General features: G+C 41.5%; 1 protein-coding gene across 2 annotated transcripts in view; it reads left to right on the top strand.

The window, feature by feature from the left end:
- Positions 1-19620, top strand: part of C8a (complement C8 alpha chain) — a 66234-nt gene that overhangs the window by 9391 nt on the left and 37223 nt on the right. Inside the window, exons 1-4 of one of the 2 annotated variants that reach the window (XM_031376824.1) lie at positions 7747-7828; positions 14532-14625; positions 17340-17484; positions 18611-18758. In XM_031376824.1, the coding sequence (XP_031232684.1) occupies positions 7749-7828; positions 14532-14625; positions 17340-17484; positions 18611-18758 (467 nt within the window). In that variant the 5' untranslated portion in view covers positions 7747-7748. Of the gene's footprint in view, positions 1-7746; positions 7829-14531; positions 14626-17339; positions 17485-18610; positions 18759-19620 lie in introns of those variants that run through there. The other variant, XM_031376825.1, reaches the window with a different exon arrangement.

Below are 19620 nucleotides of genomic sequence, written 5' to 3'. Positions count from 1 at the left end.
AGGGAACTGCTTCCTTTCACATTAGGATTGCAGAGTCAGATCTCCTATGTGATTGTGCACACTACAGGTCCAGCATGGGAATTGTGGAGAACTTCTGAAAGTGCACCCTGGAAAGCGCAAGCCCAGGTGTCATGGTCGTGCACGAGGCAGCACAGGGCATGCATGCTCTGTTCTGAGGCCATAACTCACAGGCTGATTTCTATAGTGAAGAGTGTTTCTGTAAGACAGGCAGCAATACATTTTCAAAATGAATTACTATCTTGCTGTTGCTTCTGCATAGCAGTTTACAATGATCACTGACAGCAAGATGCTATAATTAAGGTGAAATTCGAATATGCAAACCTAACAGGTTTTGCTGATTTTTTTGTTGTTGTTGTTGCTGTTGTTGTTATTTTTGCCTTTTTCCCCATTTATCTTAGAAAACTTTGGCTGGAGCAGATGGGTGTCACCACGCCAGTGCTCAACACACACTTTCTCATAGAGGTATAGCACAGTTCCATTGACCTCCTTCAGCTCTCTTGAGATATGATCTCTTTATATATCCAAGGCTTGCTTTGGAATTTTAATCTTCCTGCCTCAGCTTTTTCAGTGCTGAGTTTACATACAGTCTAGAATCTGTCTTTTCCTTTCATTTGCACTTGTTTTATATTGACTCCTTTGTCCCTAGAAATGATATTCATTTCTGCTAATGCATAAGAGGTGGGGCTCTAGAGTTGGCGCTAGAGGATCTAGCCTTAGCCTGACGTGGCACTTTGTAGTTGCACAACTAGATCCAAACAGTCTCAGGTTCAGTAATGGGCAAGATTCTGCATCCATGACTCAGACTCAGGACTGTAGCCAATCAGTTTACGCCCTCTAAATCTTGGTGTCTTCATCGTCGGTTGAATCAATACTAATTAGTATTGTATCAATACTTTTGGCATTGGAAGATTTCTGTGAGGATTATGCTTCTGAGAGGTGGCAGGCACAGAGCATGTACTCTACAGTTCTGACTTCCAGAGGGCTTTCAAAATCATTTTGAGGGGGTTGGCAAGATGGTCCAGTGCATAAAAGAGCTCGCTGTGAAAGGCCTGACTTGACCCTCCAGGATCCATGATGGAAAGAATGAAAGTTGTTCTTTGATCTCTACACATGTGCTGTGGCATGTGTCCATGTTCACACACACACACACACACACACACACACACTGAAATAATAAAGACAATTGTTTTGAAGATAGAAATGATAAATGTAAGTACTGTGAAAGCCATCTATTTTAAAAGATCGCTTGATTAGCCATGGATCAATGGCTCTTGTGGAAGATCCAATACTAAGTGACATGAGAGATTATAAGGAAGAATCAGAAGCTGAGCTTACACTAATGTAAGGCTTACTTTCCAGAGAGCCTCCACACTCTAGGAAATAATAGGAGAAAAATTAAAAGTGCTGTTGCCATGTTTATGAGATAACAAGGCAACAACTTCTAATTGCAGCCTTATGACAGATGTGCGCGATGGACCTGGCTTTGATACGACTGGGAGTGATGGCTAGAGATGGTTCTGATGGAAGAGTCAAGATGAGCAAGATCACTACTATGATAAAGTGGGAGGAAGGCAAGGGGTCTGTAGGTTGAACTGAGGAGACAATGAGTCTAACAGAACATGCCATCATTACACATATAAAAGGAAGAGAGACCCAGGAGTTCAGGGAAGAAGAAGGCAGGCCAGACTCTTGTAGTACCTCACAGGCATTATTGACACTTTGGTTAGTTATGTTTCTCTGTAGTGGGGACCTCTGTGCATTGTGGGACATTTAGTAACAGCTTCACCTCTATTCACTGGATGCCAGTAGCATATCCCTACCCCATGGGGCAATCACAAGCATCCTTGGGCATTGCCAGGTGGCCTTTGGAGGGCAATGTCACCCTTACTAGAGAAGATGGTGCTGGGGGAGGTATGTTCCCCATGAAGAAGTCTATGGAAATGGTTGGGGACCCTGAGTTCCAGTTCCAGGGGACTCTGCATGAATGAGATAGGAACTTTGTTATACACTGGATGTCAGGAGTGAGGAGAAAGGTGAGGTCCAGATACACTACCCTGAGCAATTCAGAGGTGATCAGATGTAACATCTCCATCTCTATATCTGCTGCCACAGCATGGAAAAGGCCAACTTGATTTCTTGTGGGAAAAGAAGAAAAGAAAGATCTCAAATGATGTATACGCAGGGGAAAACTGAGGCGAAGGAGACTTAGGAATCAAAACTGAAGAGACGTGCGAAACAGAGACACAGTCTTAGGATCCTTCTGACTTTCAGAACGGGTGCTCACATCTGCCAAGTTTTGCCTACACCTCTGAGGAGAGGAAGGGAGTGGCTGTTTGATGCCTTTCTGAAGTTTCCACATACGAATCAGAAGCACGTTTCTCAGACATTCAAGCTAGTCAGTGTGTCTCCCCATTGAGATCAGTAATGATGCAACTGGCTGATCCTACCAAGGCAAAGCTACACTGCTCCAAACATCCCAAGGCAGCTGTACACCCTTGAGCTAGTTAGTTCTCTGATCTGAGCTCTCACTTCATCCGTGGCAATATGGACTTAGTAATTTTCATGTGGCAGACGTCTTTGATTGAAGATTAAATAGAAGGAGAGGCATGAAGTACCTGTCACATAGTAGTATTTAATGGCTGTTGGCTATTTGCTTATCTATTTTCTGTCCATCTCCATTTACTTGATTTACTTTGCATCTGGAAGAGTAGGGGGTTATATCCAGGTATGGCATCTTTAGTGCAGATGTGTTGGCTATGACTGGCATAATAATTCCAGAGAGAGTTTCTGAAGATGTATATTTAAGACATCTGGTCCCCTTGAGACATAAATAGAATGAATCTTGATGATGCTCAGTGTTTGTATTGAAAGTAGAAAGTCCAGTGAATCACATGTAGTCTCAGGCTCCAGATGTTTGGTGATCTATGGCAGAACCTCTCTGTAACTGTTAGCATCCCTGCTCCTTCCTGGATGCTTGCATCTGAGCTTCTATACCAAATGAGCCTTATGCCTCGCTACTATCTTCAACAACAGATTCCTCTGACTTTAGAAGCTCCAAGAGCCATTAGAAGATTCTGGGGTTCCTGCAAAAGCACCTGTGTCTCTCTGGAAACAAAACTCTTCACTGAACTGATTTTAGTTAAACATCACCTTTCCTTAGCCACGTGGACATTTTTTTTAAAAAAGGGCTAAAGGACTTAGAGCCATTTTGAAGGTGTTTGACTAATCAATACCTTGGTTACTAGTTAATCACACTGAATGGGAACTGAGCTCTGACCATTTTAAACATCCGGTAGACAGTTTGGGTTCCAGCCTGGAGATATCTATAGCTTCTAAAGTAGGCTATTCGCTTCTTTTACATAGATGCTAGATGGTGACTTCTGGATGAGATGTTTGCAGTTGCTTTCTTTGGCTTGTCTTTGATGGCATGGCACCCTGGGGTAACAGCACAAGAGAAGGTGAACCAGTAAGTGGGCTTTGGATCTTCACAAAACTGGGGTCCTCTGCTGGGGGTCTAAGACTCAGTGATGTTGGCAGTGGGTTGTGTTGGCATGGAAGATAACTTCTTCTAATCCAGTGGAGGAGTGGAACAGAGGAAAAGCCAGCTAGTAATAATCTGATCGGCCAGCTACCAATTTCCACTCAGCAGTGGGGTGACACAGACCACATCGTTTAATCTCTCTTATTTCTCAGTTTTCCTGTCTATAGACAGAGACTCATAATACCTCTTCTACAACAGTTGATGCAGATGTAATAAAATCCTGGATTTAAAATGTCCTCTATATTTAGTAGGCATTTAATATGGAGCATTTTTGTCAAGCATTTTGAGACAGTTAATCTCTTTAGTAACTTTGTCAGCTATAAGAGAAAATAGTAAAAAATAAAAAATATCACTTTACATTGATTGGGGGGGATATATTTAGATAATATAGATATAAATATTTTGTGGGTGAGAACAAGACACTACAGAGAGATGTGGCCATGTCATTCTAAAACTTTGCTTTGAGGAGACAGCAGAAGTAACATTTTTCCCATGTCTTACATTTTGCCTTTTCTATTTTTCTAAGATTTCCAACCTGACTACATATATTTATATCCCACTATTGAATATTTTATTGTACTTAAGCAGAACCTGAATCTAACCTTTAAGCATTCTCTGCCTTTCAAACATTGGAAGTTTAAAATAGAGTTATTTTATTCAAATTCTTATTAGTTGATTTAATTTTGAATCATGATTGCTTAAATCAGTGATACTCAACCTGTGGGTCCCGACCCCTTTGCAGGGGTTAAATGACCCTTTCACGGGGGATGCATATTAGATATCCTGCATGTCAGAGATCGACATTATGATTTATAACTGTAGCAAAATTGTAGTTATGAAGTAGTAACAAAAATAATTTTTTTTCAGTGAGGATCACCGCAATGTAAGGAACTGTATTAAAGGAGTTACAGCGTTAGGAAAGTTGAGGACCACTAGATTAAATGCTACAGTAAGAGAGATTCCCTTAAAGTAACAGTTCAGAAGGGGAAACATGTTTTACAAGTAGATAATCTGTAGCTTGTATTTAAAACAAATACAGTTTTGGAACATCATAAAATTCATCGCTAGTAATAATTAGAAGACAGAGGCCAGAGGTCGGTGGTGGAGAAAATCTCACCTGAGATACTCTCAATTATAAAAGCTTATCATCGTAATCCTTTCTGAAAACGAACAGAGTCTTGATGTTTGATGAACTTATCAAACAAGACAGTTCAGTGAAGAGGCAAATTTCACGTTAAGGCAGAGAGATCCAATTCAGTGCTTTACAAAGTGCTGAGGGAGAAATCATGGTGCTCACTGCCAGTGCCTCTGACGTTGGTTTTCAAAATAGAAAGTTACAGGAAAAAAAAAAATCATTCTCCTGGGTTCAAATCCCGGTGCTGGCATTCACTATTAATAGTTATTTGATCTTGAGCAAATTACATAACTGTTCAGAGCTTCATCTTACTCACTTGTGAAAAGGGAGGAAAATAAGGTCAGGAATTAAATGCCTGCAAGTTCCTAACACAATGGGACAATGCCCCCACTTAGCAAGCACTCACCATGAGCTGCTCTCAGGCGAGGCTGGGACCATTGTTACTGTTGGTTTTCTCATTTGTTTGGATGGTTGACAGCAATCAGAAAGAAGAAATTTATAATGTGCCAAATTGGCATGGGTCTTCTAGATTTATCCAGATCAATTAGAGTCTTCAACTTTCGGCTGTATTTTTAGCAACAGCGCTTGTTTTTTTCTCCCCAAACAAAATTCCACAAGAGCCTTAATACAGAAGATGAGTGTGTTTGTGAGTGTGGTGTGCCTGCACATGTGCATGCAAGTGTTTAACTAACAGTACACATTTACTTTGTAAGCTTGTGATTAACATTTGCTTTTCATGTATCTTGATAGAAATAGGGTTGTATAAGTATAAAATCCTAAAGCCATGGAAGGCTGTTGTAGTTAGTGGCAAAATCAGTGATTTTTTCTAGTACATGTTTTATATAAGTAATAATTTCTGGTTTGTGTTATTTATAAGGCTTATTTAAAATTTGAAACTCTTTCAATTTATTAAGATTTCTTTTAATAATAATAATATTAATAGGGCTAATAATAGAGCATTAGTAGATATTCCATGTTGTTCAGTACACATCTAAATCAATCAAGTCTAGCTGGGCAGCCTGTGGCCTAAATGTTCAGCACTTTCTTTTATCACTAAGAGAGGCAGACAATATTCAACTGTTCTTGTGGGTTGCCTATCTCTGTTTCAATTCCATCAGTATGTGTCTTTTGAAGCTGTCATTAAACACACTCACACATGCACTCACGGGACAGGGTGGGTGCACTTCAGTACATCACAGCAGGGTCTGTATGATCAAGGGGAGTAGGATGGTTCAGTGCATGGCAGAGAGGATGCAGAGATGGGAATGTCTGCTCTTGTCTGGCTTCTTTATTTTATACCTTTACCTCTGTCAGGGCCTACAGCCCATAGGACGGTTTCACATACATTCTTGATTGGCCTTTTCTTCTCACTTGTGTTTCCCTGGAAGGATTTTTCACAGACATATCCAGAGGGTAAGCTTCAGCAATGTCTTCAGTGATCCTGGACCCAGTACCACAGACGACTAAGATGGGCCACATCACAGGACTCTCTTGTTGATGATCATCCCTCTCAGCACTGAGAAACGCTTTTATTGTCTTAGATGATTATTTTTAATTTGTAGCTTATTTTGTTTAATGGTAATGTAGTCGTTCTTGTTTGCTGATTGCTTGTGTTTGCAAAGCAAATGACTATCTAATAATTTATTTTAATTTATATGGCCATATTTTTAAAATGTATCACCATGTAGACCAAGATGACTTTGCTTTATTTATTTAGACTAATTATGATTTCTATCTTTTTTAAAGGAGTTAGTTAGTTATCCATCATCATCATCATCATTATTATTACTTTATTTTATTTTTATATTGGTAGTTCTATGTTGAACTTGGGATATTATACAAACAGACAGGCACTGTTTCAAATGAGCTATCACTCCAGCCCAGCCTCTGTCTTTTAGACATAATAATTAGGCTACTTACATTGAATGTAATTATTGGTGGAGGGTGGCTTTGAGTACATCATCTTCCTATTTCTTACTGGTCCTACATCTTGCTTCTGTATTGCTCTTTTTCTGAGACCATCTTTTAAAATTAGCATCTTATAATTTTAAATGGATAGAGTAACTAGTCCACTTTATTTTTGTTGTTTCTCTGTAAGATTTGTAATGTATAGCACAAACTTCCCACAGCCTATGTTCAAATGATAGTATATCACTTCTAATATTATTATTTCATCTGTAAAACTTTCTTTGACATTTATCATAATGATTTTTTTTAATTCTTGTTCTGAAAATGGTGGAATTACACAAGATTTAACATTTTATTTAGTTTAATCAACCCGTGTTACAGAGAAAATCTGAGTGCCAGGGAGCGAGGCAGAGACTTTTGGCAACAAGCTTTCTCACCAGGCACTTCATGAGCTTTGGTGAATTTAATTGTCACTGTATCTTTCTAAACTTGCTTTTGTATTATTTGAATTGAAGACCATGGAAGAACAGAGTAATTTGGCTCATTCCACAGAGATGTGTGGTAGCACAGGCAGCCTTCTAGCCTCTGAACCAACCTTAGCACCAGAGCAGTCCCTCACATCAAGAAAATAAAACAAACTATCTCTTCAGAAATAAATACCTCTTGCTTTGATAAGCAAGTCATAGGTTTAACTTGGAGTTAAGATAACTCAAAGAGTTCCATCCTATCATTTATACTGACAAAATCCAGAATTTGTCAGGGGGACTGGAGAAATGTAGATGAAGACCTCAATGCCAGAGGGAGGACAAATATCCCCTAAGGATCCAGTAGAGTCATCACTCCTTTAATAGACCCCTCATGTCGCAGATGCCAAGGAAGTGTCAATCATGCTTCTTCTTTTTATTTTATTGCCATTATGGGTATCAAAGTGTGTTTGCCCAAGTGTCTGGGCCAGAGCCATGTGAATGTTCTCAGCAGTCATCAAGATGACTGGGATTAATGTGGTTTTCTAATTAGCATATGCAATTGGGTGGCTGTGACTCAAAAGTGAGTCACAGTAATATAGAGATTGATATTCAGAGTAACTAACTCTAAGCGATGCATCCAATAGCACTGGCATGAATGATGCAGAAAAGCCTGTACATGCTTGGAACTAAACCTGTGTGTGGAATTTTATGTGACTTGCAGATACTTGTTTGTATCATTCATTTGTTCTTTATTTGGTAAGTAAATATCCTAGATACAGCAGTTAGATATATTGCTAGTTAGTAAAATAAGCAAATGATATCCCGATCCTCCTGTAATTTACAGGCTGTGGTGGTTTGAATGAGAATGGTTCTCCTAGGCTCATGTGTTTGAATACTTGGTCCCCTGTTGGTAGGCTGCTTGGGAAATGTTAGAAGGTATGGCCCTGTTAGAGGAGCTATGTCACTGAAGGCAACCTGGAGATTTTCAAAGCCCACACCATGCATCATGTCTGTGGATCATGATGTTGAGCTCTGAGCTACTGCTCCAGCACTATGCCTGCCTGCCCCTCCTGCTATTCTCCATGCCTTTGCCATTATAGTCATGGCTCACTCATTGAAACTGTGAGCCCAATAAACTCTTTCTTTTATGAGTTGCCTGGGTCATGGTGTCATAGCACAGTAATAGGAAAGCAAGTCATGGACTCAGACGGCAAACAGGTAAACACAAAGTTTCACTTAAAATTGTGAAGACTTCTACGAAGGAGTCAACAGAATGCGCTGACAGAGAGAAAGAGATCTAAAGATAAATTGGTGGGATGCCATTCTCTGCAGAGGAAGGATCTACACTGAGATGTGAAGCTTGGGAGAAGCTGAGTGAAGAGGGCACCGTGGAGAGATCAGCAGGTGTTATGCTCCTGTTGTGGGAAGTAGTTTGTGATGAACGTGGACTGAAGGAGGTAGGCTGAAATGCAGAGAGTTGCAGCATGGATAAATATCAAAATGGTGGGAGGAGTCTGTATCACAGAGTCATGGACAGGATAGGGAGGGGCATTAGAGTTTATGTCCAGTAAAATAAATCTTATAAATGAGAAATATTGCATGGTTTCTCACTAGAAGAACTCGTGTGTGTGTGTGTATGTATATATATATATTTAATATATATTCTAATATACAATATATATTGTATATATATTGTATATACATATTTCTAATATATGTTCTAATATATATCATATAATTGTGTATATATACATATATATATTATATATATATTAGAAAATGAGAAAGAAATAGAACTCCCCCCCCCAATGGTCATAAAAGGATCTGGTGACATTATGGGATCCTACATTAGCATGGTGGGTACTGAGGTGAGTAGAACAGGGGAAACGTGAGATACAATTTAATGGCAAAGTTGACAGAGATTTCTAAAAAATTTGGCTGAGAAGCTGAGAGAAGGAAGGGAATTAAAGATCATTGCCAGGAACCCAGTCTGAGAACTTGGATGTGTTGGTGGTTCCACTAATGACGGGGTAAAATTGAGAAAGAAGTTGGTTAAAATGAAGAGGTTCAACCTAGAACCATTATGTTCTCTGTCCTGGGCTAAGGAGCGGGATGTGAAGTGGGGAGCCTGGTAACAGAAAGGGTGGGCAGAGGTCAGTGCAGGGTGGAGCTCTAAACTTAGAAAACAAACATTCATGTGGATCGCATCTGATGCTGGTGGCATGAATCTCGGCTCCTCAAGGATAAGAAAAGCAAGGACAGAAAACAAAGGCAAGGCTTTGTTCTGAAGAACTCGTGTTCTTAGAGACCTTAAAGGACTGGTCACTGAGTGAGAGACCAAGTAGAGGTTGTGTTGAGGAGGTCGGGAGAAGGAAGCTTCGAGAGGCTAACACAGGGAGAGTCAGATGAAGTTGGAAAGCTCTCTAGTGAGCTTAGCAATGAGGAGGATGCTGGTGATGGAGCAGTTTCAAAGCCACATTTAAGACATCTTCATCTCATGATATAATCCCTGTGTAATTGAATGGATTAGCTCAAGATTATATCATTAGTGACTTTGACTCTAAGCTTTAACTATAAGCTGAGCCTGTGTATTAGGGTGGCCTCTTGTAATATCAGATAGGCTTTCTGACTTACTATGCTAAAGTAAGTAAGTAGCTAATTAATTAGTTTGGTTTTTAAGTTGTTGAGGTGACTACATTCTGGGGTCAAACATTTGACTTTCTGGTTGTATATTCAACTGGATTTTAAACTTTTTAACATACCAAGCTACTTTAAAAGTAGGTGAGAGCTGGGGAGATGGCTCAGTCAGAGAAGTGCCTGCCACACCACAGGAGGATCTGAATTTGGACCCCCAACACTGCAGATGAAAAAAGAGCACGGTAGAACATGGCTGTAATTCCTGTGCCAGAAGGTAGAAATGGGTGGATCCCTGGGGCTTGCTAGGCAGCCAGGCTAGCCAATCAGTGAGTACCAGATTCAGAGAGACCAGCAGAGCAAGTCAGGAGGACATCTAATACTGACTCTGGCTTGCACATGTACATACCCATACTCACCACACACACACACACACACACACACACACACACACACATACACATACACATAAACATATGTACACACTTATGTACATGTGTACATACATACACACAGAGAGATACACACTCACAGACACATACAGACACACATGCACACACTTATTTACATGTGGACATACATACATATACACGCATACATGCATGTACACACATGCACACACATATACACATACACACACTTATGTACATGTGTACATATATACACACACAGAGGTACACATTCACAGACACATATAGACATACATGCACATACTTATTTACATGTGTACATACATACATATACATATGCATGCGCACACACACACACACACACACACACACACACACACACACAGTATCTCAGTGATCCACAGCCCTGGACACGGCAGGTTTCTGATGAGGATGGAGAGGTTTGTACATGGCTGAGTAGAGAGGATAGAAGACACTGGCATGTGTCCTAGGCTGCTGCACAGGGTTCCATACATGATCTCAGTCTACATGCAGAAGTTCACTGAGCTGCTCTCTGTGTTTTCAGTTGTGAGTGGCAGAACCTGGGATCAGATGTGTGCTTGACGGACTCTAAACTTCTGTTATCTCAGTGTTTCTTCAGTTGTTTTCAATAGTCTTACAGATGTGTGAAAAATGGTCTGAGTTCAACATAATTGGGGGAAACAATGGGATGAGCAAAGTAAAGTGCAGAACCCCAAACATTAGCAGGCATTTTAAATGTGCGTGGATGGCACATTGTAGGCTGTTTATTGAAAAGAATTAGACTGTGGAACTTTTCTTTTCCCTGCCCTCCACCCCAATACATAGTTTAAAAACTGGTACACTAGAGAATTAACTTTGGAGAGGTGTGCAGCAGTGCCATTTGACTTGTGTTGTACCAATAAGTGAAGAAAACTAAGTCATTCAGAGTGACTTGCTAATAGTAGCAAGCCAGTTAGAAGCAAACCCAGACTAGACTCATGTGCTCCTGAGTTCTGGTACTCCAGATTAAGGCACTTCCTGACCGAGCAGGTTCTCACTGGCTGGGAGATACATTGGAACTATTTGCCAAGATTTCATAGGCCACAGAATTCTTGGAACCTCCTTCACTGTCACTGATTCAGTTTGCACTGCTGCAGACAAAGATGTGTGGCTAGGCATTTGATGGAGAGGATTATTTCACTTGCAGTCCTGGAGGTTTTAGAGTACACTGCTGGCATTTCTTGGCTCTGGTGATGGTCTCTGGCTCAGCCACACTGTGGCAGATGGCATCATGGTAGAAACATATTGTAGAAGAGAATACATGGTAAAGTGGAAAGCAAGAGGCTGGAGAGTGAATAGCTAGGCCACTCCTTGCATAACAACCCATTTTCACAGGACCAGCCAATGAGAGACCAACAGTAATCGCTTCATAAGGATGGTGTTCCATGATGTAACACTGTTCGGTAGCTTCTACTGCGTAGAGATTCCCCCATCTCAACCGTACATTGCTGGGGACTCAGTCTCCACCATAGGAAAACTTTGAGGCACGAACCACAACAAACTATAAGCATTATGTAATTTAAAAATGGATAGAACTCCCTGGGAAAGGTATTTGGCAATATGTGTTGTAAGCTTTAAAATCATCCACCCCATTCTACAGGACATATCGCCAGTAAATAACCTATAATTCAGAAAACACAGAGCTCAGGTATCTCTTATTGTAGGGTAGTAAAGCAATACACAGTCATAAATACTTTATATCTCTTCTGTATTAAGTGCAAAAAAATCAAGATATACAACATGATATCCAGTATGCCCCCAACTATAATATGGAAATATAATGGAAAGAAATATAATAAAATATTAATGGTGGTAAGATTTGAAATAATATTTTTATAATTGTCATTATACTTTCTTTAATGTGACTACATTACTTGTATAATCATCAAAAATGAACTACACTTAAAAATTCATTAAAATGATGGGAGAGTATTGTTCATGTTGGCTAGAGGTGATTTAATGGTGGTCCTGATGCTCCTTCAGCGTCTGGCCTCTGTGATTGCATTACTGTGTGCCTCTGTCTAGACATCATGTCATGAGCTCTAGAAGCTACAGCAGTGTGGCACTGCTGTCTGGGCTCCTGCTTTCAGCTCTGCCTGGCTTTACTGTTTCTATCCATTGTGACATCACAGCTCAGGCTGGGGACTTACAGTGACATTATCTTGACAGTTCTCCAGTGAGGTACATGGCTAATGCAAGACCTCTTCAACCTCCAAATCTTTGGCCTGTAAATTCTCTCCACATTTCTCCAAAACATTCTTTTATTTTTGGAGAGCATATCAGAAAAAAAAAAAAAAAGGTTCATGGCTCAAACTTTGAGCTGTCAGTATTTCTATATGTCAAGATTATTTAATTTAGTTCTAACTAGGAATCAGATTCAAACAAATCTCTTAAAAATGTCACTGTCCATTACCCAGAAATAGGCTTTATTTTTTTCCTTCCCTCTCTGCCCTTGTCCCTCCTCCCTCCCTCTTTGTCTCCTCCCTCCATCCCTCTATCCACCTCATCTTCCTCCTTCTCTTTCTCCTTTTTTTCCCATTTCAGTTCTTTCTGAATGTCTACCATGAGTCTATCTATGATAGAAGGAATTCAGTAGCAATGGAGACAGGACCTGAATTCCAAGGATTTAGCCTCTGGTGGAGACAAGAATTTCACCAATATTGCAAGCATGCTAATTAAACATTGAGAAGATATATTTTTAAAAAAATCAGCAAAATTGTATGGTTGTCAGAAAACTTCTCCTTCCAGCATTGCTAGCTGTGATGATACGGAGAGATACCTATGAGTTGAGCACTGGGACAGCAACCAGGTTCTCTCGGTAGGCACGATGAGGAAAACACACCTAGAGGAGAGTTCAGAGTGACCTCCACGGAATAAAATCTGGATATAAAGCAGAGTGAAGATAGTGGGCTCCTTACTGAATGAGCAGAAGGTTTTATGTCAAGATGAGCCCAGTGAGAATCTTGAGCTACAAGCTGTGGCTAGGCAGGAGCAGGGGCAGGGGCAGGGGCAGGGGCAGGGGCTTGGGCTTCAGTGCAGTTATAAGCAGATTCTGTGGGAAACGGGAAGGAGCACAAAGGAGCATGATGGTTGATGGGAGGAAGAGCAGTCGCTTGTGTTCTAAATCAAACCACTCACTTTAGTTGGTATAGGAATCTATCACCAGTTCTTGGAGCTGGCGGCCTTTTGTGAGTGCTTGTGGTTGAACATGAGAGGCAAACCCTCTACCACCAAACGACATCCTCAGCCAGGCCCCGTGACTTTAAGGCCAAATGTTTTTGTTTTTTTAGTTTGGGAGGCCGAGAAGTTCAATTTAAATATAACTGTAGATTCTGTCTCGAGTGAAATGAAATAGAGACATGATATTTACCTCCTAGGATGATTATAAAGATCAAATGAAGGGGTCTAGGTAATACTGCGGCACGTACTTAAAGACAAGTTTTAGAAACATTTTATAAATATTTTTATGTACTTTCAGCAACTACGTTGGGTAATGTTATTTTAATGTAGTTTTACCAATGAGGCAACAGGTTAGAGATGTTAAGTACCATAAGTCTTTGAAGCCGAACCCTGGTCTCAATTTGTGTCTAACCGCTGACGTTTCTTCGTTTCAGTCACTCTGAGGACTCATACTCTAAAATGATAATCATTTGAGCTATTTGACATTGATAAGGTTGTAAAGGAATCAGGTTGATAGTGCGTGTTATATGGACTGGCTGTATCCCAGGCTCTTGGCATCTATTCAAAGAATGGAAGTACACACAACTAGGAATGTAGTGAAGGATTTTACTCATAGCAGGCTCAGCATGATTGCCGAAGAGCCCCAAGATACGTCCCATGGCATCTTTTTACAAGTTTGAGAAGGCAGTTTGCTAGAGGCAGGGTTTGGTGGTTTCTACTCTTATAACTGTTGATTGACAGGTAGAAATTTGGGACTTGTGTGCAGACATTGTCTTGCATTCCACAGGTTTAATCATGCATATGCAGTCATGTATAATCCTGTAAAAATTCATTCTGAGAACACAGTTTGCCTGACTGTGTCTACAACTAAAACCAGTTTGGCCCATTTCTAGTTCCAGGATGTATTGTGAGGGCAGAGAGACCAACTGCTTTGTAGGGAAAGGGGTGTGTTCAGCTCCAGCCATGCTGGGCTAGCCTGTTCTTGTAAACTGCCTGCCTCAGTAGTTTATTTAAACCCTCCAGTACCATATCAACCTTTAATGGGAGTATAACACATGCTCTCTGTTCATTTCTGACAAAGCATGCTTCAACCATGAGGAAAGTATGTTCAAGTTTCTCTTTTGCTTTCGTTTTTGAACCTTAAAATTGATGCAGAGTCTTATATCTCTTTTTAGGCGGGTCACCAGAGCTGTGACCCCGGAACCAGTTGACTGTCAGATGAGTGAATGGTCACAATGGACAGATTGTTTTCCATGTCAGGACAAAAAGGTAAGCCACGTAGGAGCATCTCAGGGTGTCACCCATCTGATTTGTGTGTTAGGTATCAATGGGAAATAAGCAGTGGGGACTATAGGTCTAGGGGACTCCCTAGAGCAGTGGGGGCTTTAGGGAGACACCAGATCTGAATATAGGTGTTTGGAAACCTCAGGTACCTGGGTGGCAGTGAGGCTTGTAAATGCCTTCCTTGTTTTTGTTTATAAGATATTCTGAGATGTGGCTAATGAAAGTGTCCATGTTGTGACACAGGAAAATAGCCACCATGAAGCAGACACACTGACGCTCCATGGAGCTTTCTGGGTCCTAGACAACATTTGTCCTCTGGTGAGGTCATCTGGAATGACTGCTACATGGCTTAGTAATAAAGAGCCAAGATGTCTCTCTTTTATTTTTAATTAATTCATTTTTACACTTCATATTGCATTCCCTGTCCCCCCATCCACCCTCCGACTGCTCCACATCCCACACCTCCTCCCCACCCCACCCGGTCTCCACATGGATGCCCCCATCCCCCACCCTACCTGACCTCTAAATTCCCTGGGGCCTTTAGTCTCTTGAGGGATAGGTGCATCATCTCTGAATGAACACAGACACCGAAGTCCTCTACTGTGTGTGTGTTGGGAGCCTCATATCAGCCAGTGTATGCTGTCTGTTTGGTGGTCCAGTGTCCTCTGATGAGGTCATCTGGAATGACTGCTTGATGGCTTAGTAATAAAGAGCCAAGATGCCTCTTGGTATGTATTAGTCTCCTGAGTCAACAATAACATGTTTTTACAAACATAGTAGCTTTACACAACAGACATTTGTCGTCTGGGTCCTGGAGGGCAGAAAAAAAGGAAGAGATATGTGAGCAGTGTCAACCTCCTTCTGGTGACTCCAAGGAAGAATGTGTGCTTTGCCTCAGCTACTGCTGCTGGTTGCCAACGGTGCTTGGCCTATGGCTGCATCTCATTGCTTCCTTTTCTGTGTGCCTTCTCCCCACTGTGTCTGCCTGCAATCTTCCTGTACATCCTTCTTCTTAAAACAGTGTGAACTTCTGGAGAGAAACATTATCTATTACATAGAAAAGGAAATTATGCTCTCATGACATAAGCCACAGGCAACAGCACAGAGAAGTCCCCCAGGGAGTATTGACACTTGCCTTCCTACAACCCACGGCCTCCATTATTTGATGGCACCTAGTAAACAGAGGACGGACGGAAATGAACCTGGAGGCATACGCCATTGTTCCAAGTGCAGACACTACAGGAAGGATGGTGATGGCATTAATAGTCACCATTTATCAAGTGCTTTCCGTGTCCCAGGCACTGCAATAATGCCTGCATTACTACAGCAATGCTTTACATAGGTACAGTGTCTCATTTGGCTTTCACAGACAAGTGCGGGGTGGGTGCCATTGTCCTCTGTCAGGAAGCTGAACGCTGAGAAAGGCGGAGCTGAGACTTAAATCTGTGCAAACTCATAGATTCAAGAAGCAACTCAGATATGCTCAAATCTCTGCTTTCTGACTTTTGCTGAGCCAAGGTCAAGGGCAATGCTACAGGGCTTAGCATTTCATTGCCAATCAGCCCATGGATGCTATCCATGCACTGTGCTTTGTGTTATTACATATCTTATCTCAACTGGACTCTAAACTTCTAGAAGGCGGCTATGAGACCTCACATTTCTCTCAGTGTCCTAGTTTTTGGCCTCCTGCTTCTACACCATTATCTGACCTCTGTACATTTTACACAAAGCTTTTATCATGAGGCTCTAGATCCCTAAATTTTCATGGATTTAAATACTTCCTGACCTTGTATCAACAAGTACTTACTCATCTGTAGTCAAGACTGCAGTCAGGGATTGAATGATGTCTCCTCTCTAATCTCCATATTTCCCTACACCGTAGGTATGTAGTTACTTGATGCCTATAATTTCTAGAAATGTCATTTTCCCCAAAGCAGAATCAATAGAGATAACTATTATCGGTGCAGGTTGTCAAGAACAATCCCTGCAGCAGTTATTGCAAATGGGCAGCCCTATCCATCTTCCTCTGTGACTGGAGGGAAGGAGACTACCCCTATCTGGATCACATAGATGTATACCCAGTAAAGAGGAGATGCTGTGGCCAGAAAGGAAAAAAAAAAAACCCACAAAGGCAAAACCGCAATGGCCTCTAAAACCTGCAAAGGCAAAACCGCAATGGCCTCTAAAAGTGTACCCGAACATGTGAAGCCACCTAAGGCTGTCGTTCCTTCATTTCTTATCCCTGCTCCATCTCAGTCTGTGAATCCTCACAGAGATGGTAGACAAATAGGCAGGTGCTAAGTCATCATCTTATTTGACAAGTGCTAAGGAAGACGGAGGAGATAAAGAGCACATGATCAAGTCAGGGAAGGCTATCCAGAGGAGGGAAGCCATGAACCCGGAAAGATAAGCACTTGTAACTGATTGACTATGGGAAGAGATGTAAGAGGACCTTTAGAATGTGCTCGGCCCAGCCTTTCATTCCATACTTTGCATCCCCATTTGGAATTCCAGCTGATGTCTGTGCCACCTTTGTCTGAACACCACCACGGTGCATGCTCATGTGTCCCCTTATAAGACAGCCCTGAAGGCAGCTTTCAATCATCAAACAGTTATTCCTTATGCTGAGCTGAGACCTGCCTACACAGATCTTGGCTGATTGATTGACAAGACTATGTCTGGTTCACAATCTGATTTAGTACAGACACCGGAGCCTCTCGCAGCCAAGCAAGTTTGGAGGAGCCATCTGCAGTGGCGCTCTCTGGGATGAGGCCAGCTGTCACAGCCCCACACCTTGTCTAAGGCAAGCACAGTGTGGACAGGATTTCCAGTGCAGAGAGACAGGTGAGTAGCATGCCAGTACAACAGCTGCACTAGTCAAACACACTATGCAAAGTAAGTACTTGGGAGTTGGTTACAGTGTCGACTCCTAACGAAGAGCCCAGTAATCTGTATTTTAAGTCAAGCTAGCAACCCATGTAATTTAAAAGGTAATTCTTGTTTTTTTAAAAAGTTATGTGTATGTATGAGTAGGAGGGTAGTACATGCATGTGTTAGCACAGGTACCCAGATAGGCCGGAAAAGGGCATCAGATCCTTTGGAGCTGGAGTCACAGTCTCTCCGATATAAGCCACCAACTGATATGGGTGCTCAGAACTGAATTCAGGTCCTATGCAAGAGCAACACACACATTCTTAACTGCTGAGTGAGCCCTTACAAGTTTGATTCATTTATATACATTTTTGATTAATTTAGGAAAGTGTAACTCATAGCAATTAATAGATTACATTTATTAAACAAACATTTACTAGGTACATATTATGCTCAAGTCAGAGTCAGTGTACCATCTGCTGTTAACATGCAAATTAAAAGCAATGTACATGATCTTGAGGTAGTCCTAATCTGTCTGGAAGAGGTCAATTATAGTATCATGGGATATCCATTGGATTGTGTGAAATTCTCTAGCAGGGAGTATCCAAATATGCTTTAGGGACTCAGGACAGTTCTTAAAATGACATTTGAGCTGAGATTTGGAAAATGCATGTACAAAATGAGAATTCAAAGTCTTATAATAGTCCCAGAATCTTTGTAGCATAAAGGCTTTAGAAACAGACAGGTTGGGTGATGAGTCCCCAAGATAACCTGAAACAAGGTAGGCTAAAGGGTTCAGATTGTGGCCTTTGGAAATATGGGAACCCTTGTCAGATATAGAGTAAGAGTGTGGTGTGGGAAGACTGGCATTTCAGAAGATGAAGGATGGATTTGATGTGGAAGCTGGATTTGAGAATGTGAGATGGGTGGGCCTGAGCTAAGGGATACATACAGCACACAACTAGAGAACTTGGGAGGATGGAAGAGGAAGGGCCAGCAGACAGGACATGTAGGAGGATAAAAGTAGGCCAATCTCATGACTAACCAATGGTGTTGAGGAATATGGTCTAGGAAGCCCCCTCAGCCTCCTATCGCTCAGGTCGCTGCCTAAAACGCCACCTGGTATGTAATGGAGATAACGACTGCCTCGATGGCTCTGATGAGGATGACTGTGATGATGCCAGGATCTCTGAGGACGATTGCCAACAGTATGAACCAATCCCAGGATCTGAAAGGGCAGCCTTGGGGTAAGTGGTCACCTTGTGGATGTTCAAGAGTGACAAATGGTTCCCCTCTAATTATGGACATGAGGTAGAATAGGCCTGTTCTGGAAGGTGCCTCTGAAGGGTTCCTGGAAGTAGCTCTTGTCTCCTGGGGGAGTTTGCATCATCCTGGTAATTTGACATCACTGACACTGTCTATCTTTTTCTATCCAAGGGTCCTCCTTCCCTGTCTTCTGTGCCTCTCCTCTCAGCCCAGTTTCTTTCATTTTCAAGGCTATTGTCTTCCATGAACTCTTCCTAGATGTCCCCAAGGGCAGCTCTCCCCAGATGCATCTGTCCTTTCCAATAGCCTTGTTCATGTTGCACTCTGCATAAGCTAACAGTAAAGAAAATGGGCTTTGGAGTGACAAAGAACCTTGACCCTCTCTACCTTGTTGTTTGATCCACTTCTCAGACCACAGTTCTTCTGTTGAGCTGAAATTAGCCTCCTCCATTCTAATTTATCTTCACCATTACCTTATATCCAGGCTCAATTACCCATATACCTCAAACTTGGTCTTCCTGCACATTAACCAATTTTGTTTCTTCTTTCTGGAGTGTCTTCATTCATATCCTAATATGGTTGACTTCTTGTCTAGTGCTGTAGACTGAATTGTGGTCCTCTCCAATTAGGACAGAACCCTAAGTACCTAAAATGATTACATTTGCAGACAGGGATTTGAGGGAATAGTTCAGGTTGAACTTATCCATATGGATTGGCATCCATAGAAAAAGGAAAAAGAGATACTGCCCTCTATTTTCTCAACTATACAGACAAGAATCTACATAAGGACATGAAAAGTGCATCTGTCTGCATGCTCCAAAACTCTTACCAGAAACCAACCTA

Source organism: Mastomys coucha, unplaced genomic scaffold (assembly GCF_008632895.1).
Source record: "Mastomys coucha isolate ucsf_1 unplaced genomic scaffold, UCSF_Mcou_1 pScaffold18, whole genome shotgun sequence".
NCBI classification, from domain to species: Eukaryota; Metazoa; Chordata; class Mammalia; order Rodentia; family Muridae; genus Mastomys; species Mastomys coucha.
The sequence above is the reverse complement of the archived record's forward strand: the minus strand, read 5'-3'. Positions and strand labels throughout refer to the sequence as shown.